Here is a 17,258-nt window from a genome sequence, read left to right on the forward strand (position 1 = left end):
TTGTCAGAATACAAATCCTTTTACAAAAGACTTTGTTGAATACTTCACCAAATCCTAATTTGCATATTCAAATTAAGAAGTGTGCCTAAATGGTAACATTTTATCTTTCATTTTACCCCCTGGAAGCAATAATGCTGTATCATGTGTGCTAAAATCACATGGTATCAAGGGAATCACTGGCTGAATCCTATGGAATTGGCCAACATGAATCTTACAAACAAATCTTTGGATTTAGCCAAATTCCAAAGTGCATCTTGCAATTGGTACATTTATACTAAAGCGCGAGAGGCCACCTCCGACTTAACAAATTATACTCCATCCAGTGTATATACAATATATAAAAAATGTGTTACACTGGCACCTTCTCTTTTATTGATATACAACCCATATTACATATCTCACGGAAAGCAATACCTGTGAAAATAGGCTGCCTTTTATGTTAATTAGCATGCACTTTATTATGCCATTACTGATCAGTACAAAGGCTACCTCTTACCATGTCTACACAATATATTTTCATACATTTCCAAAGAATGCTTCATTAAATAAATTATAATCTATCTGTATAATATAAAATCACTGCGATATACTAGTTAACCTGTCCTCATGCCAAATAATTAAAATAAATAATAGATCATTAAATTGTCTCATTAAAATCATACTTGCCCACTCTACCGGAATGTCCGGGAGACTCCTGAATACTGGGTAGGTTTTCCGGACTCCCGGGAGAGCAGGCAAGTCTCCCACATCCTAGTGAAATGGGCAGGATAGGAGCCTCCATGACACGAATCACGGCAAATCGTGCCATTTTGCCCCGCCCCCTAAAGCAAAATGACGCGATTCTCCGCACCGCTGCCCTTATGTCTTCATATTTCACCTCCCCTCTGGGATGTCCCGGAGTGAAGGAGTAAAAAAGTTGGCAAGTATGTCTAAAATCTAGAAATACTTTATTGAACTGTTAAACTATTTGTGATATTGGCGGGTAGAGAGAAGTAATCTGAAGCTTTGAGGAAGCAGTCCCTGATCATATGGATATGGGTCTCACCCACCTGTTCTGGACAGTGACCAGTCTAGAGGAGCGGGTAGAACATGATGCAATGGCCTCACTGTACGTTACCTGCTCATCACCCAACCAGTAACAAGATGGACTGTGCCAGCTCCAACCCTACGGGAATAAAGAAGAACTTTGTACGAACTACAAAAAATGAAAGTCCAAAAAATGAAATTATATTTACATTTTCTAATGGAGACATATATTGGCAGGAAAGAGAAAGTTTTATTTTACATGTATTTATATATTGTGACATGGTTGCTAACAACCCCTAATTTTCTGTGTTATTCTTTCCCTATGAGCACATAAACACAACCAGAATCCAAAGATGCCCCGCACCGCTGATTTGCTAGGTGCATGGATGCTGGTTGCTAACTAACTATAAACACTAAATATGAAATAAATAATGGTGCGTCCACCAAACTTAATTATATCCAGTCAATGTTACCATGTCTAAAATACTTATCCCATAAGCCAATAGAATTCAAGTCTTAATGACACCTCACAAATAAAGTTTCCGCACTGGTGATTTATGTACCTTGCAATTCCTTTATATATCCGGCTCCAAATTCACGTTGTGTATTAATACATAGAATCATTTTGACGGCAAGTAAGAACCACTTGGCTCATCTAGTCTGTCCATTGTTTAACCTACGGTAACCCCAAACCCTATTTAATCTTTAGCTCTTTGTAAGGATATCATTATGTCTATCCCAAGCATGTTTAGATTGCTCACTGTATTAGCAACTACCACAACTGATGGGAGTCTATACCACTTATCCACTACCCTTTGTGTGAGGTAGTTTTTCCTCAAATTTCCCTTGAACCTACTCTCCTCTAGTGTCAGTACATGTCCTCATGTTCTAATACTTCTCTTCCTTTGAAGAATGTTTCCCTCCGGTACCTTGTTAAACCCTTGATATATTTAAAATTTTCGATCATGTCCGTCTTTCCATTCTTTTCTCCAAACTATACATATTAAGATATTTTAGTCATTCCGGTTAATACCCCCCAAAAATATATGTATAAGTTGTCCACTATGATAGTGGATGTATAAAACAGTGACACCCTTACAGAGAAACATATGTAGCCCCTATTGCTATGCCCCACATCATTAGCTTTCTATTTTTTATTAAGTAAAAATATATCATTCTATTAAATCTCCCAGGAGGTGTTTAAACTGGCACCCCCATGTGGCTTTCTGCTAGTGGCTATAATGTGTTATTTTTAATAAAGAACACAATCTTTAATTCATGGGGTACCTTTAATTTATTCAAGAAGATGATTTCCTGATAGAATTTTCCTTTAATACATCCTAGGGCAGCACGGTGGCTAAGTGGTTAGCACTTCTGCCTTATAGCACTGGAGTCATGAGTTCAATTCCCGACCATGACCTTATCTGTGAGGAGTTTGTATGTTCTCCCTGTGTTTGCGTGGGTTTCCTCCGGGTGCTCCGGTTTCCTCCCACACTCCAAAAACATACTGGTAGGTTAATTGGTTGCTATCAAATTGACCTTAGTCTCTATCGGTGTGTGTGTGTGTATGTTAGGGAATCTAGACTGTAAGCTCCACTGAGACAAGGACTGATATGAATGAGCTCTCTGTACAGCGCTGCGGAATTAGTGGCGCTATATAAATAAATGGTGATGATAATAATAGTATAACTATGTAATTAAAAGAGTGTGGAAACCAGGCAAGGGCAACCTGTAACTGCAGTAGAACTATTAAGCATGCCCTGCCAGCTGGAGAGGCCTATTTTGCCTACCGCTGGTATAGGTTTCTTGTTTGTACTTTCTACTTTTACTACATTTCCGATTGTACCTTTTGGCATCCGTGATTGTCTTCAACACTCCCTTGGGTGACCACACCAGGCTTCTTGCAGATTGATGGCAGTGTCTGGTTACATGGACTGTCGTTCCATTTCCCCTCCTATGAGGAATATAGTCCGAAATAACAGACTTAAAAATGATAGAACTTATGTAAGAAATAAGTCTCATCTCTTGAGAATCAGTAATATATGTTTTGAACAGGTCCTAGCAGTTACATCACCCTGCATTCGCCACATGACATATTGGCAGAGGCAGACAGTACAGAAATAAATATCCAGGGATTAGGTATATGTGTGTGTTTAGGTTAGGTAAATTGCATATGTGTTTATAAGTTTTTTTGCGTGTTGCAGCTGAAAGGATCACAGATCCACTGGTCCTGACTTTTTGTGGGTGTTTTGTATACCCCGCTAGCTAGAAATAGATTATAGAAGGGATTGTAGGCCAGGGATTTAATGAGACTTCTGCATTCAAATTCATATGCAAATACATATGTTCTATGCAAATATAAATGTTTGGCAAGAATTACTGTGAAGTTGGGAAGAGGGACTTGCTGCAGATTCCAGTGATCTTTGGGAGATGTTCTTCCTGTTTATGGTGAAACACTTGGAGTATGAGGATTGTTGTGTATACTAATACAAGGAGTGATCTAACAAAGCACTAAATTTAAAACCTGTTGAATGCTGTGGTGGATGATTAAATATGAGAAACATATGTGAAGTGGGGGCTCATAACTTGAGCACTGTCCAATGTAATGGAAGGTTTAGTCTGCCATGGTAGTACCTAACGTTGTCTAGTATAAAGGGAACTGTCCCCTACAGTCTCTCATTACTGTAAATCACTTACTCACCGGTCCCCAGATTGTCACACAGTCCTCCATGCTGTCCCGGAAGTTGTTTGGTTCAAAAGGGTGCCACAATGTGAAAATGACTGCACTCCCATCAGACCACTCAAAATGCATCTGGTGCTTGATGTCGTTAAGTCCAATCCATAGCTCTTCCACATCTGGAGGCACAAGAGTGTTATTACCATGCAGACGTCTCAGACAATCCCCACATGCAAACAAGAGATGCTCAGTGGTCATAGCAAGATTTAAATATTTTCTTCCCGTAGGCAAAACTAGATATAGGGGCTTCTCTAAGTTATAATTTATTACATAAATGCCATTGTCTACATGTAGTTTAGTGCAGTGGTCCTTAATAAATTACCTTGATCCTTAATAAATTACCTTGGTCCTTAATAAATTACCTTGCTTAATCTGTTTGGTGACAAATTCCAGTTCCAACAGACTGTGAATGCTGGCGATATTCCCATCACTCCGTACACACATCTTTTTAGCATCCTGCCAGCTCTTTTTCTCACTGTTCAGACGGTAGCAGTTAATGCCATAACTTTGCCAGCCTGGATCACACTTCACAACCACATCTGGCTCAATGGGTTCTGTGGTGAAAAGCAAGAGCTTCTAAAGATCTAACAGTTTCAAAATATATCTGCTTAACAATAACAAAGTACTTAAGAGGTCACTGGCGCACAACATCCTTCAGAAGATGATCAAAACATGATGAAAACATGACCCTATGTGTCTGGTACACCTTGAAGTGACCATTGTAAAAATAAAAAAGGGAAATCCTTTATAGGCCAAAGATAACTTAGGAAGTCACCTTCAGGAGCATTTGCATAATGCAGATAGCTGGTGGGGTCATAACCATGTTTGAGGTCGTACTTGCCATGTAGGCATAGGGAGGCTCTTGCCCAACACAGCACAGGCAAGCGGAGAAGGGGATTACAGGTGACCGGGACCATATATATATATATATATATATATATATATATATATATATATATATATATCTATCTATATCTATCTATATATATATATATATATATATATTTCCACCCATTACACAATTCACAAGAGACAACAACCCTATGACAAACATTACCGTGTGACTGGATCATATAGCATTCTAATCCCTTCTTTTTTCTTTTTTTTTTTAACCTTTGCAATATGTAGACATAACCTCATGTATCCAACTCCCATTGGCCCATAGACTGTAAGCCTGCGAGCAGGGGCCTTCTTAACTCTCTATCTGTATTACCCAGTATTGTTTAATACTGTGCTTGTCCCTAATTCTAAAGCGCTACTGAATTTGCTGGCGCTATATAAATAAATGATGATGATGATGATATACATGGAATGTAAATATTTTGGTGAAGGCACAAGACAAATTCCCCCACATCTCTACTATGATAGTTTTGTGCTTGCTCATGGGGCAGAATAAACAAGGCTGTTATGTAAAATGCTCTTTCTATTTCATTTTATTTTGTGCAAAAACCTATGTCACTATTCAGAAAAATGTAGTATGTGGTGTTGGACCGCACAGCACATGTGTACAGGGTACCAAATTACTTGTCTAGGGTGAATATATTCACTGTATCCTGGGGATTATAAGCAGTAACTATGGACCTGACAATATCAGCTATAAATCACCAAAGACTCATTACAACCAAACATTTCACAATAACAAATGATCAGAACCCTAACATGAAATACCCAGGGCCTATATGCAGCTGCATCACAATGAGAGGAGTAGAGACAGAAGGAAGGGCATACTCTCCCCTCTCCATTCTTCCTGCCAGTCACCACATTAAAGTGATTGCAGGAAAGAGTGCATTAGACGCGTGGAACTCTACTCTCCTTTCGTAATCCATTTCTGTGGAGCGTCCAGGGACCGGAGTGCTGTGGTAAGTGTGGTGAGTTAAGTTGGGGACAGAAGGCACTCCTAGAATTGTGCCACCTGAAGTGAGGTTCCCACCTCCCATCATGTTGGAAGGTCTTAGACATACCAAATATTAATATTCCAAAGAGAGAAAACTTCAGTTCTCTATCCCTGTAACCATGATCCTTAAGTAAAGGTTAATTTGTTTGCTATGTATTTGTTATTTTTTTGCAAACTATTTCATATTAAAAGGTCACAACCCAGTTATTACCTGCAATTGAGTGTTATGTGAAGCATAAATATAGGGATGCAAATGAGGACCCTTGACGTTGGGTTGCAAGCAGTTTTCATTAAAATATGAACTAATAGCTCATACTTTCATATTTCTAGAAACATACAGATTTACTACAGGAAGTATAGGTGCTGAGAACAACTGTATTTTTGTTTTATATCCATATAGGGCATTTATATTGTTATTTAGTTGGTACCATGGAGAATATGAGATTACACAAGCAATTGCTTATTTATTTTCTATTGTGCATAATAATAAAATAATATAAACCAATAAACAAATACATGCAATAGAATGACTTAAAAATATTAAAGGGAAACAATAAACAAGATCAGAAAAGAACCCTATAATTAAAGCAATAATTCAAATTAGGTAGATTTCTAAATAGTAATTTCTGATGATAATTTTAACTTATCTGTGGGTAAAGGCAGTTGTGACATAGGTGAGTGTAAAAAGTGCAGGAGGAATTTGCACATAAACCACCGCGGTGTGGGGTGCTCTGAATCGACCTCTTCTCTTCCTAATGTAACAGTAAAATATAGCTTTCCATGGAGACGAAACAGAGCGCCTGACATGATTTCCACCCATACAGACATATCCATATCTCAAGCTAACTTTTTAGAGGTTGACAATTTCTTTCTCTCTCCGCCCTACTAGTCTCTCTCCTCTATCCAGTGTTTCACTTTCTTCCTCTACCCTGCAGTTCTCTTTCTTATCTAGTCTAGCAACAGTCAGTGCTTAGCATCAGAAAACAATACCTAATCACATGACTTTAGTGCCGCTTAAAAATAACAGTGATCTCGCTTTACCGGTCATCACCTGTGTGCACACATGACAAGGTGAGCATAGAGCACCCAGTGCGTACCTCAAGAAAAGTTCCATACTTCTGCTTAACAGCATACTGTTAACATTAAACTCTCCAAAGGATGACTGACAGGATGACTGACTATGTGTTGTTGCATGTCGGACGGGAGACAATATGGTACGAGAACGTGTCAATCTATGCCTCGTGCAACAGAGGAGCCCCTATCTCAATTCAAGGATAGTTACAGGAGGATACATTTGTACACACCTATAAGACACATCTCTCTCCCTTTCTTCCCCTTGTCATCCATTATGCCCCTGCCCTTGTCACAAATCCCCCCCCCCACTCAAACCTTGTCACAAATGAACCCCAACCTGCCACCCCTTGTCACATACAACCCCCCCTCTCGCCTTATTATGATGCACCCAAGTTTATTCGTACCACTTATGCGCCCCCACCATTTGTCACATAAGCCTCCCTATTCTCCCCTAGTCCCATATAACCCCCACATTCTCTCCTTGTCACATGACCCCTGGTCTTCCGCCTATTGTTACCTAATCAACCTCCACTTCACATGTGCTCCCCAACCATTTTCCCCTAGTTACATATGTACCCAACCATTTCTTCCTCCCCCCTTCCACCACTACACTCCTATATCTCCACACCCCCTTCAGTTCCGATAGAGGAGAGCTCTACTCTTCCTCACAGCGGCTCACACAACTGCCGTTCTCTGTGGAATTACAATGAGCTGCTGCTGTGTAGTGCTGTGCAGCCCTTTGAACCCTACCCCACTGAACACCGCAGCAGGGTAAGAGCTGCAGAAGTATGACTTCACCCCCCCCCCCCCCAAACATCAGAAAGGTGGCTCCAGGCCCAACTCATCATATCTGCCCCTCTTGGTACATAAGGGTAGATGAGGTCAGAGCCATGGGCCCCCTACTGCTCTGTGCTCATATAATTTGCTGGGACGTGTTACTGGTACTAACCAGATGATACCATTACTACCCATGGTTAAATAAAGAAATTACTGGTTGGTGTTGCTACACAGTTATGTCATTTGCTATCGAGCTTCCAACTCACCTACAGGCGGAAGACTCCTCTTGGAGCTTTTCTTACATACGTAGGGAAGCGCATTATAGCAGTTACGGCTCTGCCAGGCGCCAGAGGACTCGGTGCGAATTACTGCACAGTTGTCTTCTTCTGAATTGCTCGGCTGATCTAGAACACAAAGAGATGAAGAACACTGAAGTCTGTCGACGGAACTCAATGATTCTTACTGGTGTAAAACACTGGTGTGTAATGTACAGGATATCTAACAAGTGGTTATACAAAACCATTACATCCAAGTTATATAGCACAAATACATGTGTGATAAAGAGAAAGTGTACATTAAAAAATATGGGATAATTATATTTATTATGCTATATTCAATAGGCCACAACTATGTTTTGTACTATATGTGTAAGTATTTAAATGTTTCAAAATGTAAGGGTCATATTAAACAAAAACAACATTGAGCCATTTGTTCTAGTGGTCAGTAAGCCACCATAGGAAAAGAAGTCGACCCTAGCCCTGGGGTTTATAATCTTCACGCCTCAATATCTGAAGAACTGTGCTCCACTTTGACCTGGCATATAATAATAGTAACAATTAATACAAATAGTATAACATCACTTAACTGCATGTTTCCAAATATATATAAGAAACAGAAATACTGTGAAAATGCATAAAAGGAAAACAATGTTCTTATACATCCGTTTACTTACCATTCTCCCAGTTCAAGAATTTCAATGGTGCACCATCTGACCACTGCCAGCCTCCATTAACGTTAAGGTCGTTGAGGCCTATCCATAGAGTGGAACTGTAACCAGTCAACAGCCCTGTGAGAGAAGGTAGAGAAGAATATTACACATCATACATGACTGAAAGGAACTGAAGTCATCCATGATAAGTGTATAACATGCAATACATATCATAGCATGGGCTTCAAATACTCTCTGATCCTGTCATTTCTGCTCATGTAAATCCTCAAGGCCCTCTCCAGGCCCAATATGTGTTGCAGGAAAAGGCTACAGTGAAGTTGGATAGAGTGATACACATGCAGTAAAATAAATATGTATTTTGAAGAATAAACATTACAGAAGTTATGGAAATATGGTGTAACCTACAAATACACTACATTACCCTATTACCTCCCGTTACACAATTTCACACAAGACAACTACCCCCTGACCAACATTGTTGTGTGACAGGATCATTTAGCTTATGAGTCACTTTTACCTTTGCAGCCTGGCTGGCCCGAAATGCAAAATGTAGACTTAGCCTTAGCGTCATGTGTCAAACTCCCATTGTCCCATAGATTGTAAGCTTGCGAGCAGGGCCTTTTCACCTCTCTGTCCGTTTTACCCAGTTTGTTTATTAGTTTACTATGTTTGTCCCCAATTGTAAAGCGCTACGGAATATGTTGGCGCTATATAAATAAATGATGATGATGATTGATACCCTCAGCAGAAGATGTGATACTCCAATGACATGCATATGCTATAAATGATGAAAGTCTACCCCCAGTGAATTCCTAACTCCATAATAAACAATGGTTGTACCATCGGAGGCGCTTACCAGATAAATATTACACTGGAAGACTGAGTTGGGCTGTGTAACCATTATCCCCCAGCCTTTAGAACAAGCTGCAGATATCCTATATGGTCTCATAGCTAGTCCATTATTTAACATTCCTATTAACTACCCTGGGAGTTCTATATGTAGGTTAATTTACAGTTCTTGCCTGACACATACTTTTATAAAATACAGTGCTTCTATACTAACAGTAGACCCCTTTGCCATAAAATCCAGTTTTATATTCATTTTCTTTTATGATTGCATCATGTTTAAGTACAAGGCCCAAGTTCCATATAAATCATCATCAACATTTATTTATATAGCGCCAGCAAACTCTGTAGCGCTTTGCAATTGGGGACAAACACAGTAATGAACAATACTGGGTAATACAAAGAGGTGAGAAGGCTCTGCTCACAAGTTTACAATCCATCCATCATATTTAAAGCACAATGTTATGTGCATTATTCTAGCCCCAGAGATAAAGAGTATTGCAGGCAAAATAATTAGCTCCTCATAAAATAGATATCATACAATCTATTCTCTGTACAGAGCTGTGCAATTGGTGCCGCAATATAAACAATGATAATAATCTTATGAATGAGTATCCCAGGTGTACAATTAGACTCCACGTCCTGGAGATCACACCACAGTCCCAGGTATATATTCAGTTCTCACTCAACTAAGCAACTGATTCCTTTTCCAGGAGCTGCCTTCATCCTCCTTCCTGTAACCGTAAGAGATGTTAATCTAATCACTACACGTTATAGGATGTATCAGGGCTCTTTCTGTTTATCTATATAACTTTTTCATACAGAAGAGACATCTTTATCGGCTGCTTCCTTTTCAGGTGAGGATATGTTTATCAATTTCTCCTATAAAGAGATGTTGATAGTCAGTCCAGTGCTGTTTGTCTAGTATTAGTAACTGAGACAGCCATAGATAAAGAAACACCACTACTTCCTATCAGTTATCACCCAATGAAGGTGCCAGACAGCATTTCCCTGCAGACATTGTAAATTATATTTCCTCTTCTGATTTTTCTAGATTGCTGATATAAATCTTCAGAGATACAGTGTAAATATTATATCTGACTTGCATTACTTTCATTTTTTTTATATGTACTTTTGATCATTGGATGTACTGCATTGTCTGTTTTTCTTGTGGAAATAATTTAATATCATCTATTTATATAGCGCCTCTAATTCCGCAACATTGTACAGATAATTCTCTCACATCAGTTCCTGCCTCATTGGAGCTTACAGTCTAAATTCCCTAACATACACACACACAGATACGCACAGACCGAGAGAGACTAAGGTCAATTTAATAGCAGCTAATTAATCTACTAGTATGTTTCTGGAGTGTGGGAGAAAACCCGAGCACCCGGAGGAAACCCACGCAAACATGGAGAGAACATACAAACTCCACAGAGATAAGGTCAGGGTCGGGAATAGAACTCATGATCACAGCACAGGCAGAAGTGTTAACCACTGAGCCACCGCACTGCCCTAATAGTCTCTCCTCTCTGTTTTCTGCATGTTCCCACATTTCTCAGAAAGCCAATCCCATTCAAGTCAAGAGTTGGACTAATATCACTATGCTAGTAGATGTTTCCTCTATAGAATTTAAAGTGGTTGTGCCCTGCTTTAGTTTAGCAGGATGCAATATAAAACTATTATAAACGTTGTATATTTGGCTTTACTAGATCCTTCTCCCTAGCCCTGGCCCTTCCATTCACCGTTGATGTAAGTCTGTTCATGTATCTCGTTGATGCTGAGGAGATTGGCGTCTTGCTGCAAACAACTGGTCCAAGACTCTCCCCATGACAGCGCTGACTGGAAGTTAAACTGGTAGCAGCTGTGGGTTAGTGGATCCTTGTCCCAGAACGCCTCACAATCAGCACCTGAAACACAGAGTCACAAAATAAATATAATGCTATTAATCCCTGTCTATCAGTCTGAGCAGCTACGGCTGCATTTTATTCAGATTTATAAGGAAGTACAGCTTAGCTCATTGAAAACAGCTGACCAAACACTGAAATAGTAGATAATATCTGCCTGAGTTTCATACAAAATATTATTTTTCAGCTTTGGGTAAAGTGAGAAAGTTATTAAAGTGTTATCTACTATATAAATGCCTAGTGGCGTGTGTGAAAAAAACCAAAACAAGCTGCAGCGCCACCTGCTGGGCAGAGTTATACACTGACCTATATATTTCTTGAAGGAGAAATGACAGTTGGGAGTGGTTGGTGGTTGCCGGGGGTGACAGTGGGGAGTTTTTAACACCTTAAGTAGCTTGATGAAGAATGTGGCGATGAAGATGAAGGATGAGGTGATGGAGAAAAATGATGAAGTGGTGACATGTGGACAAAACCACGTTGAAATAGGGCGCTTGCGTCGGGAAGTAGCGATCTTCCCCTGAGGAGGCCTGGGTTAGGCCCAAATGCATGACAAGAACCTTTTTAACACCTTAAGTAGCTTGATTTGACTAGAATGCATGAGTATCATGCACGGGTTAACTTGTTAAACATATGAGACGCAGAACACACACACACTGGTTCTGAATTGGCTCCTGTTTATGTACATGATCATATTTTCTTTAATTACATTGTTCACATATTATCCTATTCACTGATCTATGATGTATCTGTGTGTGTGATCTTATATGTTCAACACTGCTCCTGCTCTCTTCCCTTTCCATTTTATTCTATGCATCACTAAAAGAAGCTTTGTTTATTATTATCTAGATAAACAGTAATTATAGGGAAAAAACAGATTTTAAAAAGGTGTAATTCTTATGGGCCTAGTCAATTTCCTTTTAATGTTAATGCTTCACTGAAGTGGAAACTTTGCCATCTCGGTGGTCCTAGTATAATCGACAGGGTTCCTAAGACTCTTGCTCAGTATTCTAAAATTATTTAAATAAGTGACTAAAAGGCACATAAACATATTTTAAAATTAAACTTCATTGCATAAAACACTCCACAAACCTTCATTTAGCACATTATGTGTTCTTGATCCATTGTAATCCAATGGGAAATGGTTCTGTCTATATCAATGTCTAAGATGCGTCTGTGATTACCAGCACCAGCTTTTGATTGACTGTGGCCTGAAGCGACCTAGAGTCCCAGTAGCCACTCAGCCAATCACAAGCGTTTTTCTATGCTGGCTGTGTGTGATTGGCTGGCGGCTATGGGAAGTCCTGGACAATTCAGAGTTCATGAGGTTATTTACCTCCCATTGGATTACAAAAACAGAAGAATTTTCTGAATGAAATGAAGATTTTAAATTATGCCTCTGTGTGTTTGATTGTTTTTGCTACCATACATTTTCCACAGTACCATAAGTACCAGCATGCCCTTCTAGATAATGGCTGCCAATGTATGCTTGAACATGTAGATCCACAATAGATTAGGCAAAAATGGCTGTTCAACGTTACACATAACATTTTTAGGAATACTTTGGACGCATTAAGTGGAGCATTGGGCATGGAAAGGAGTACTATTTTATCATGAGGAAAAAGTTCCACTTAGTACTCCAGGCTGAAGCAGCCCCTTTATGTGCAAGTCTCAGTTATAATACAGATGACAAGCTGAGGCAGAGGCTGCATTTTATTTCACAAGTAATTGTCTTTATTTGCTACTTGATCTTTTCCCCAGTACAATAATTGCATAAGGGGGTGCTGGGTAGAGGATCGTGAGCCTGTGAGGTACACAGTTAATTAGTTAGCACGTATTCAATGAACGTAATCAAAATCCTGCTGACAGCATTGTTTAATTGAAACTCCTTTGCTGGCTCAATACAGTGGTGAATCCATCTTTCATATATTTAAAAATAACATAACAACTTCATGTAAAGTGTGCAAACCAAATATTTTACATATCCCCTCTATATTGAGATCCCAAAAGGAGAATTACATTTATTACATAGGGAACGTTTACACCCCTTCACCACAATTCCCGAGAGAAGTTAATGATACACAAAATAACTTGTGCTTTATTTAGGAAAAGGTTAGTCCAGTAGCCCCTCCCCTTTTTTTTCCATTATATTGGAGGCACCGCTCCAAAATAATTACTCAGTAGTACCATTTTATAAGTAGTTGGGTCAAAATAACGTAACAAGTATTAAGGTCAGGACAGAAATACTTAGCAAGTTGTTTACAAAAATAATACACATAAATCCAAGGGAAAAGAATTTTAATATATTTTTTTCAATTATATTTCTGTCAAAGAATAATTTACAACTAATATTAAGATCAAATAAAATAAAATATCAAGTACAAAAATCATCACACTGTGCCCCTTCATCCTCACTCTGTGCCCCTTCATCCTCACTCTGTGCCTCTTCATCCTCACTCTGTGCCTCTTCATCCTCACACTCTATGCCCCATCATCCTCACTCTGTGCCTCTTCATCCTCACTCTGTGCCTCTTCATCCTCACTCTGTGCCTCTTCATCCTCACTCTGTGCCTCTTCATCCTCACTCTGTGCCTCTTCATCCTCACACTCTATGCCCCATCATCCTCACTCTGTGCCCCGTCAATCCTCACTCTGTGCCCCATCAATTCTCACTCTGTGCCCCTTCACCATCACACTGTGCCCCTTCACCCTCACACTGTGCCCCTTCATCCTCACACTGTGCCCCTTCATCCTCACACTGTGCCCCTTCATCCTCACACTGTGCCTCTTCATCCTCACCCTAACTCTGTGCCCCTTCACCATCACACTCTATGCCCCATCATCCTCACTCTATGCCCCATCATCCTCACTCTGTGCCCCTTCACCATCACACTCTGTGCCCCTTTATCCACACACTGTGTCCTTTCACCATCACACTCTGTGCTCCTTCACCATCACACTCTATGCCTCTTCATCCTCACACTCTATGCCTCTTCATCCTCACACTCTATGCCTCTTCATCCTCACACTCTATGCCTCTTCATCCTCACACTCTATGCCTCTTCATCCTCACACTCTATGCCTCTTCATCCTCATTCTGCCCGCTCCTTCATTCTTTTGCCCCTCCATTGCTGTTTCCTATCACCATTTCCCCTCCGTTTCTTTACTTACCATACTTGGCCATCTTTATTCTATTTCTTCTGTCTCCTTACCAATCCGGCAGCGCCGGGGATTCAGCATCCTACTCTCTCCTGCCGCTCCTCACTGAATATGTCGGACATGATGATGTCATATCCGACATTCAGTGAGAAGCGAGGAGGGAGAAGGACGCTGGGTCCCGTACACCGCCGGATTGGTAAGTTTTATTGTTTGTTTTTTTTTCCTGGCCATGGCACCCCTGTGACAGCGCCGCAGCACACTTTGGAACCTCTGCACTATGCTATTTTTCTTGTTTTGATAAGCTCAAAAATATTTGAAATAACAAAAATAAAGAATTGATGCTCACTCTTTACAGGGCAGAACCCCCACTTTTCATCTTTGCCGTAATCAACAGTAGTTGCACACCAAAGGTGGCCGTCCTCTCGTCCTGTGCTGGTACAGCTGTAGAACCATTGGTTGTCGTACTTAAAAGGGATGGCGCAGGGACGTCCATTGGAATTCCCTTGAATAGTGTAAATATCTGAAGAGAGAAAGCAGGTACAATAAAATAAAATAAATAAAATGAATTCATAGGAATACAGATACAATTTGAGATCCGTAGGGGTAAATGTATTAATGTCCGGATTCTTCAACTCCGGCGTGTTCAGCGTCTTCGGCGATTAAATTTAAAGCGGCGCTGCCTTGTAAATGGAAGTTTCCCTTTACAAAGCAGCGCCGCTTTAAATTTAATCGCCGAAGATGCGGAACACGCCGGAGTTGAAGAATCCGGACATTAATACATTTACCCCCCACCAGTGTTAATTACCAACGACAAGTGAAATCTTATTGCATTAAATAGGAGCTGTTATTATCAACATAAAGTCTGTTCTACATAGTATCTATTGCATTATATGTAACTCAGCCCGGGAGAGAACATAAAGTATGTCTGCTCGCTTTGTTCAAATGCAGAATGTCGGCTGTAGAGATGGAGTTTTTGCTTGTTGGGTAATAAAGTAACTGATTTACATAACCCCCTTTCCACCTTATTACAGTCTCACACCTTTGATCTACATTTTTATAGAACAAGGAATAAAACGGTAAGTGTTGTCCCAAACAGGTTTACAGAGCCTGCAACAGAGATATAGACAAGGTGTTTTAGATAAAAACACAGCAGTCAAAATAATAGTATTTTACCATCACTCCACAAGCAATAGAGCAGCACACTGCTTACATTTCATCAATTAAAAAACAAACAGAAACAAGTTTTTACCAATTTTTTGGGTATTTCAAAATATTTAAACAACTGTTCTCTTTTAAGTATCACTATTATTAACAGTACTGATTACTAGATTATAAGCATATGATTATAGGTAATAGTTGAAACCAGTAAACACAAAAAAATAAAGTATGCATCTACTACAATAAAAACATATAGCTGCTTGTGGTCTATAATAACACTAGTAAAAAGTGTCAGGGTCATTGCCAGTGTGAAATTTTTATTGCGCTAGTTAAAACCAATTTAGAGCTGTATCTGGTTCTGTGTGTTTGCTTGCAAGCGTTCATCCAAGACAGATAAAGGACATAGACCAGCTCACAGCCAGTCACATACTACCTACATGGCACTGAATGCTGATGAATGCTATCAAAATCAACCCGTTGTTAACCCCAGGGGGTATATTTACTAAACTGCGGGTTTGAAAAAGTGGAGATGTTGTCTGTAGCAACCAATCAGATTCTAGTTATCATTTATTTTGTGCATTCTACAAAATGACAGCTAGAATCTGATCGGTTGCTATAGGCAACAACTCCACTTTTTCAAACCCGCAGTTTAGTAAATATACCCCTAAGTGTTGTCATTAGCTCTTTTATGAAAAGTGATTCAGCCCACAAAAAGTTGCTTTCATAATGTGCAAGTGACAGCTCCACTAAATTTATTTGCAGCATGCCACTAGGAATCCAGGTAACAGGTGATCTTCAACACTTGTTCCAATGCATTTTGTTGATGTACATCTTAAATCATTTACATAGATTGTATGGCCAGGGATCTCATTCCTAAAGTTTTCAGTTACTCCTATTGTGTACTTTTTTTTTTCACATTGTAAGGTGCTGTGACCTTTACTATGGTGTTATATGGTGTCTGCAAATAAATTTAGTGGACATGTCACTTGCACATTATGGAAGCAACTTTTTTGTGGGCTGAATCTATTTTCATAAAAGAGCTAATGACAACACTTAGGGGTATATTTACTAAAGTGCAGGTTTGAAAAAGTGGATATATTGCCTATAGCAACCAATCAGATTCTAGCTGTCATTTTTTATAATGTACTAAATAAATAGCTAAAATCTGATTGGTTGTTACAGGCAACATATTCACTTTTTCAAACCCACAGTTTAGTAAATATACCACCCAAGAATTTCAATTTAAAACCTCTTATAGTTTCAACTATATATTAAAGGGGTCCTGCACACTCACCCTACAAGTAGATACAGCAAATAAAACATTTGAATATGTAAGTGTACTGGATCTTCAGAAGAACAATTTAGGGATTGCTTTTTATAAATTCTCTTGTCCATGGTAATACCAGGAGAGGTGATAAATGTCTATAAATCTTGTTTAAAATTTTATTTAGAAGACACAGTTAAAATGCCCCTTATGAAAACTAAGTATGTTTTATGTAACTCAAGATCTAATACCATTCTGAGTCAACAATGGTACTTTCTTAAATGCAGTGATGGGCAACCTCTCGTTCTTTAAAAGGGCCGCACAGAGGAAGGAGGGAGAGCTCAGTGCACTCCCTCCTGCGTTAAGCAGCGTGGACCTCCCTGCGTTGTGCATGACATGATCATAATGCAATTCTGTTACCCTCTGCCCAACATGACAAGACCACTGGACACGATGATAAAGCAATT

General features: G+C 39.5%; 1 protein-coding gene across 1 annotated transcript in view; it reads right to left on the reverse strand.

Annotated features, from left to right (window-relative positions):
- Window positions 1-17,258, reverse strand: part of MRC2 (mannose receptor C-type 2) — a 90,726-nt gene that overhangs the window by 37,913 nt on the left and 35,555 nt on the right. Inside the window, exons 3-10 of the mRNA XM_075177376.1 lie at window positions 14,716-14,889; window positions 11,052-11,216; window positions 8,461-8,574; window positions 7,775-7,912; window positions 4,126-4,317; window positions 3,728-3,882; window positions 2,873-2,980; window positions 1,050-1,165 (exon numbers count right to left, since the gene is read on the reverse strand). Coding sequence (XP_075033477.1) covers window positions 1,050-1,165; window positions 2,873-2,980; window positions 3,728-3,882; window positions 4,126-4,317; window positions 7,775-7,912; window positions 8,461-8,574; window positions 11,052-11,216; window positions 14,716-14,889 — 1,162 coding nt within the window. The remainder of the gene's footprint in view (window positions 1-1,049; window positions 1,166-2,872; window positions 2,981-3,727; window positions 3,883-4,125; window positions 4,318-7,774; window positions 7,913-8,460; window positions 8,575-11,051; window positions 11,217-14,715; window positions 14,890-17,258) is intronic.

This window comes from Mixophyes fleayi, chromosome 6 (genome assembly GCF_038048845.1).
Source record: "Mixophyes fleayi isolate aMixFle1 chromosome 6, aMixFle1.hap1, whole genome shotgun sequence".
Taxonomy (NCBI): Eukaryota; Metazoa; Chordata; class Amphibia; order Anura; family Limnodynastidae; genus Mixophyes; species Mixophyes fleayi.